The 7,069-nt window shown below is 37.1% G+C and overlaps 1 protein-coding gene and 1 long non-coding RNA gene across 2 annotated transcripts; both read left to right on the top strand.

The window, feature by feature from the left end:
- Window positions 1–376: 376 nt before the first annotated feature.
- On the top strand, window positions 377–922 carry LOC138889761 (uncharacterized). The gene has a single exon (XM_070173098.1). The coding sequence runs from the start codon at window positions 377–379 to the stop codon at window positions 920–922; it is 546 nt and encodes a 181-aa protein (XP_070029199.1).
- A 3,170-nt stretch (window positions 923–4,092) lies between these two features.
- Window positions 4,093–6,741, top strand: LOC104238041 (uncharacterized). The gene is made up of 2 exons (XR_713805.2): window positions 4,093–4,651; window positions 6,179–6,741. It is a non-coding gene; the product is annotated as an uncharacterized lncRNA (long non-coding RNA).
- The last annotated feature ends 328 nt before the right edge of the window (window positions 6,742–7,069 follow it).

The following is a 7,069-nucleotide window of genomic DNA, read 5'->3' as shown; positions in this document are numbered from 1 at the left end:
TGGGAGACAAATTATTTCTAGGTGTAACTGCTGTGAGAACCCCTCCTATGAAAATATGCATCATGTATTTATAGAAGGACATGCAACCAGTTATGTTTGGAAACTTTTTGGCTCTCACCTCGGCATTACCTATCACCCCACCCCGTTTACACACCTAGTGGCATTCAAAAGCCTCTAATGATGTACATAAATCAGTTTTAACAATTACCCTTATTATTATATGTTGGGTGCTATGGAAGGAAACTTGTGCTTGCACGTTTGGAGATCAGAAGAAATTCAACCTGTACAAATTGCAACAATAGATTGGTTGGAATGTGGAAGCTGCCATCAACAAGGCCTACCCAAATATTAACACTAGGCTGCCTTGGAACAACCTATGGACACTTTACTGAAGATGCAACCTAAACAAAGCTTCATCATAGTCCAATGGCAAAAACCAGAATTGGGCACTCTCAAATTAAACACTAATGGAAGCTTCAACACAAGGGATATGAGTGCTGGAGTGGGGGGAGCTCTTACAAGGGACAATGTCGATATGATAATAGCTTTCTCATTTCCATATAGCTGTATCAACCATAACCTTGCCGAGGCCTATGCTGCTCTCTTTGGAATGACTTGGTGTATTCAAAATGGGCACACATCTTTCACTTTGGAGATGGACTCCTGTTTAGTCGTTGAAATGTTACAAGGGGAAAAAGAAACGAACTACATGATGGCTAACGTCACTGAAAAGATAGCTCGAATGAGGAGCAAAGCAAACATTCACGTCAACCACTATTGCAGAGAAGCAAACCAACTAGCGGAGTACTTAGCAAAACTAGCTAACAAGGCTCACAATGGTGTTTTTTTCTTCTCTAGCCAACAACTACCTAAGGCAGTGAAGGGCCCATTTCTTTGGGACAAAATCAAGTTCCGAGTATAACAACCAAATATGACAAAGCTAACTTTTTTGTAAGCTAGGATCGTTTTTTTTTGGTTTTATGTTAGTCATGACCCAGATTTCCCACCCACGGGAGTCGTGATGGCGCCTACTAATGAGAGCTAGGCAAGCCAAACCTAAACTACCTAATTCATTACCAAATTACTTCTTTTTAACAAATACAATCAATAACATGAAAACATCGGTACTTTAAATAATTAAGCGGAAGATAACGATGAAATATTTGAAATCAGCGTCTATTACAACTTTTAAAGCCTCAAATGCCCAAAAATCTGGTGTCACTGTGTCACAGACTATCTAAGAGTTACTACAACCAAGGTCTGAAGAAAATACAATATACTATTTCTGAATGGAAGAAAATGAAAACGAAAAAAAGGATAGAGGAGGACGCCAGGACCTGCGGATGCTTGCAGGTCTACCTTGGGTCTCAGGGTGGACTGAAGGAAGCCCTCCAACTACTGTCCGAAAGCTGCTCCTGGATCTGCACACAATGCATAGTGTAGCATCAACACAACCGACCCCATGTGCTGGTAAGTGTCTAGCCTAACCTCGGCGAAGTAGTGACGAGGCTAGGACCAGACTACCAAATAAACCTGTGCAGTTCAAATATATATATATATACAGCAGAAAAGAAATACAAGAAATAACCATATATATATATGAAAAAGAAATACAGGAAATAACCAGTCAATATGGGAGGGGAAACATGTTGCGGGGGAGATAACATTTCCGAATAGAAAACATCAAGTAAATAAAGAAACAACATAACTACAATATCTACAACAATCAGAAATTAGCAATTTGCACGGCACCACCCTTCGAACTTTTACTCTCGTCCTCACCAAGCAATTTTATAACAAAAGTGTGCACGACATCACCCTTCGTGCTTTTACTCTCGTCCTTACCAAATCAATCATATAATAACGATATGCACAACATCACCCTTCGTACTTTTACTCTCTTTCCTCACCATATAATCAATGAAAATCGGTACGGAATGGTACATCGTACGGCACGACATCACCCTTCGCGCTTTACACTCTTTCCTCACATTAGCAAACAATGCACGACATCACCCTTCGTGCTTTAACACTCTTACTCACCCAAACAACAATCACAAACGAAGGGGCAACGAAGTAAACAGTTAATAATAGAAATTCCGGCAAGGGAACACAATTAAACAATTAAATCCTGGCAAGGGAACAACATCAATAATCTCAACACCCGGGCAAGGGAGATAATCAAAGAACAACAAACTTCCCGGCAAGGGAACAATTTAATAACTCTTTCTCTTTCTTTCACTTTTACTTCATAACTCACTTTACCACTTGAGCCAATGCTCCTCGATGTTCAAAGGTCACAATTTCTTTCACAAGCTTTTCACAACATATAGAAATCATCATCAAGGCATGGAAGACACAACGGAATCATGATATTCACAATATAAGACTCACGACCATTCTAGATACCAACGTTAGATACTCGTCACCATGACTATACATTGTACTCAACAATTATCACATAGCAAATAGGACTCAACTCCTAATCTCTCAAGCTAAGGGTAGACCAAACACTTACCTCGAACCTCCACGGCCAACTCAAGACTCAAACACCGCTTTTCCTTTCAAATTTGGCTCCAACCCAATCAAATCTATACATAATTAACTTAATAACATCAATAAATGTTAAACAACCAAATTCCAATGTTTAATTATAGCTTTCTAATCATTCTTCCCAAAAATACAAAAATCGACCCCGGGCCCGCTTGGTCCAAACACGAGGTTCGGACCAAAATCAAATCACCCATTCACCCACAAACCCATATATATAATTATTTTCAGAATTCGACCCCAAAATGAGGTCTAAATTACAATTAATCAAAAAGCCCTAACTCTACTCAAATCCCTAATTTTCTACCCTTAAATTGCATGTTTTAGGCTTAGAAATCTAGTGGGTGTTGATGGAAAATGAAGAAAATGAGTCTAATATTACATACCAATGAGTTTGTGGTGAAATCCTCTTTCAAAAATCGCCCAATTTGAGATGAAGAAGTTAGGGAATTTTAAACAAATCCCGTTTTTGCTATTGCTTTAAGTGCTGGGCGACAGTGTTCATCGCGTTCGTGAGAACACTGTCGCGATCGCGAAAGCTTCAAGTAAGTGGACTTACGATTGCGAGTTCCTCCACGCATTCGCGAAGGGTTGAACCCCCCTGACCTTCGCGTTCGTGGTCACACACACCTGTTCGTGTAGACATGTGATTTTTGACCCTCCCCGAAATTTCAGCCATTTTAGCATGTAAATATTTAATTTAGGTCTAATATCACTATTTTAATTAGTTCTGATTCTTTTACTTTATTTTATCACAAAAATAAAAACTACAAAAAATATTTTCCTTTATTTAAGCTAATTGATGTTTCATCTAGTTACTTTTAGTTTATTTTGTTTTCCATAGAATTGAAAAATACAAAATAAAAAATAAAAAATAATATTGTTATTATTTTTTTCAAAAAAGAAAGATAAAAAGAACATTTTTAAAAAATATATTTAATTAGTTTAGTTTCAAAGTAGTAGGTTTTAGTATATATTGAGTAGTAGTTAGATTTCATTAACATAGTAACTAGTAGTTAGATTTCATTAACATAGTAACTCTATGTCTCCTCCTAATATTTTCTGTTATACTAGATAAATTAGTATTTATGTGAAGTTTTTATTTTATTTCATTTTATTGTCCAACATTAGAAGAAAAGAAGAAAAATGAAATGAAAAAAAAAAACGAAGGAAAGCAACGTAAATAAGGAAAACAGATTTTTGCCAAACTTTGAAATTCAATTCAAGTGATTCCCTACCTATTTTGTCCTCTTTTATTTTTCTTAAGTAGATAATTAATGGTTTCTTTATTTTCTAATGGGGCCCACCTCCTTAAATGGATTTCTTCCATATCCTCAATGAAACAGAAGCAAAAATTCCTTTTTCCTCATTCTCATACTTTGCAGTATAGGAGATTAGCCGAATAATAATTCTTGTCCATTCCACTCACAAAAAAGACACGGCATTTTCTTATGGGGTGGGGACCACACATTTTGGAGAATTTCCTTCTTTTCCAAGTTGATTTCTTCCATATAAATACATACCTAGCGCCGCAGCCTCTTCATCTCAAAAAATCCATCTCTACAGCTACACTACCATGGAAATGCCATAGCTAATCCTCATTTTCTCCACTGAAATAGCTTACATTTCCAGCACTAAAACCAAACACAAGATCACTTTCCAAACACCTCATCTGTCCAAATTAAACACCAAATCTGCACCCTCCACAATCCAATCATTCTTAATCACACATAGAGGAAGAATCCAGAAGATCCCTCCTCCATAGAGCTCGCTGTAGAAACGACTTACCAACTCCTTCCTCATATCACAAAGAACTTATTCCTTCTCCAATCTTTAGGCATGGGATAGCCTTAATTTTCAGCTTGACGTTGGAAACCATAGCTCCATAAAACCGCCACCCGTTTCCGTGCAAACTTTTTCGCAAACACTTTCCACGTCGTAGTTTCATCGTGTTCTCCGTTGCTAGATTTGAACAGAGGAGCCGAGTCTTTGGTTGAGAAGTTTCTGTTGGTCCAAGTCGAGGTTTCCGTTGCCGTTGATCTCTTGTCAAGGTTCTGTTTTCAGGCCATGTAGCGCAGTCAAATTTTCTGAGATAATAGAGGTCGATTTCTTCTTCTCTCTTAGTTCTATTTCATCCTGTCCTTATATGCTGTTTGAGTGATTTTTGTACGTAGATTCCTGCTACTTATGATATCTAGAGGTGAAAATTTACTTTTAGTTGCATTATAACTATTTCAGTTACGGAGTTTAATGCAAAATTGATAAATTTTTCGGTTAATGTTTATTTAGATCCACATGTCTAAAATAGGTCTTTTAAAGGACAGAGAATTTTAGAAAGAACAGTGAGTTATCTTCAGCACGTTTTTGGGCCATGGGACTTGGACTTAATAATTTTAAAGAATTTGAGTTGAGATGAACATGAATTGATAAAGTTTAGAATACCGAAAGGCGTGGGTAGGCAATCTTAGGTTTATTATTATTATTATTATTATTTTTATTTGCGTTTGGTTTCGAGGTGAGAGGTCGCTCCTTAGTTAATTAATTCATCAGGAGAATGCCGCGTAGACTTTGTACATATTTTATTCGGGGTATGCCCCGTAGTGAATGTAATAGAAGGTCGTGACGGACATCATGGAATGAGTGAATGTAGACTGTTAGTATTTTCTTTTCTTTTATTTTATTTAGGTGGGGACGACCTCGAGCCTCTTGTGTGTTTATCTTGTTTTTGTGTGTTTTTATCTCAATTTGAATATTCTTGAAAGCCGACTTGATCAAGTATACAACCGTACTTGTTACGGGGCTTGGGGAGTGCCTAACACCTTCTCCCCAAGTCAAATGAACCCCCTTACCCAAATCTCTGGTGTAGACTTAGTTTTAGAGTTCAAAGTATTTTTAAAGGAAAATTATTATTTTTTTAAAAAATAAAAGGTGACCTGACACACCGAAATCAAATGTTAGGTGGCAACTCTGAAGTTATTTTCCTTTTGAATACAATTTTTGTCACTTTTCAAATTGAAAAACCCTTTCGAGCTTTGCGAAATCTTTTTATTAATTTAAGAGGGTTAGTGAAGTATGGTTAAAAAAAAAGGGTGTGACAGTTCGCGTAGAGGAACGACCAAAATACCAGCCCCCTCCAATTGACTCTACGCGTTCGCGTCACACAGGTCGTGTTCGCGATGAGCAATCCCCCAGAGCTCCGCATTCGCGACTACGGCTCAATTACCCATGTCTTCCAAAAAAAAAATTGTAAATAGAAAATACAATTTTTTTTTACATTTTCCATCATTTTCCAAAAATTCAAAAAAAAGAAAATCCAAAAAGATTTTACATTTTCCATCATTTTCCCAAAAATTCAAAAAGGGAGAAAAAGAAAAATATTTCAATTTTCATCAAAAATACAAAAAAAATGGGTTTTTAAAATTAGTTGCATTTTTTAAAGGCTTCCTCGAATGTACAAGTTGAGGTTTTCGTTGCCGTTGATCTTTGGTCAAGGTTTTTTTTTTCAGGCCATGTAGCGCTGATAATATGTGAATTTAACTATCAGGCCCTAAATAACCGCCTTCTTGCATAGTTTTAATAATAAAAGTGATAACAAAATACTCTTATTAGTGCTTTTCATGATTTGCAGGTTATATATGACTAGGGAAGGCTAGGGAGCACTTTTAGAGTCAAAAAAATGAAGAAAGAGAGGCCAACCGTGAAATGTCCCAAGTGAACCACGCAAAAACAGGCTGAAGAATCAGAAAAATGACTCTGCCGCGGTTCCATCGCGACCGCGGCAGAACCGCGGTAAAGGATGCTCGCGGACAGAAGGAGATTCAGAGGAGCTGTTTGGCCGCGGTTCCACCGCAACCGCGGCAGAACCGCGGCAGGCGCGAGAAAAGTGTAGGGACTAAAGTGCAAACACGGGATTTTTAACCCTAAAACCTATTTTAAACACTAGACTTCGACCAAGAGAGGCATGTATTTATTTTTAGAGTATTTTGGCAAGAAAAATAATTTGAGAGATCACCCAAAACATCTTTCTTCTTTTTTTTTTTTGTTTTTGATTGCTAGTTTATGATGGATCTTATCTTAGTTTGTTTACCCATAGTTATGAGTAGCTAAATCTTTTGTCTAAGGTTTTGATGGAACCTATTGGGGGATGAACTTCTTATTTATGTGAATACAAATTGCTAGTTTCAATCTTTATTTATTCAACTATGTTCTTGTTGTAGTTAATTGACAGGATCCTCAATTAGCTGTGCCTATTTAGTGTGCATAACTCGGGAGAGAGTGCATATTTAGGTTATTGTTGAATAACACCACTCCTAAAGTATAAGAGGAATCTATAACTGCGGGTTTAAAGGCGGGATTAGGGATAACGAAGCCTTGGGTGCAATCTTAAGTGAACTGTGTTAATTAAAGCTAGCTAGTGTATCTCGGGAGAGTGCAATAGTATATTACTGTGATTACTCGGGAGAGATTTATGGTAAGACAAGCGTTCATGATTGATAGAGAAGTGTTGGTACATTTGTAT

Source organism: Nicotiana sylvestris, chromosome 1 (genome assembly GCF_000393655.2).
Source record: "Nicotiana sylvestris chromosome 1, ASM39365v2, whole genome shotgun sequence".
NCBI classification, from domain to species: Eukaryota; Viridiplantae; Streptophyta; class Magnoliopsida; order Solanales; family Solanaceae; genus Nicotiana; species Nicotiana sylvestris.
This window is presented reverse-complemented; position numbering and strand designations above follow the sequence as displayed.

Excerpts from the sequence above, each read along its gene's own strand:
- LOC138889761 (XM_070173098.1), top strand. The coding sequence starts at position 377 with ATGGACACTTTACTGAAGATGCAACCTAAACAAAGCTTCATCATAGTC.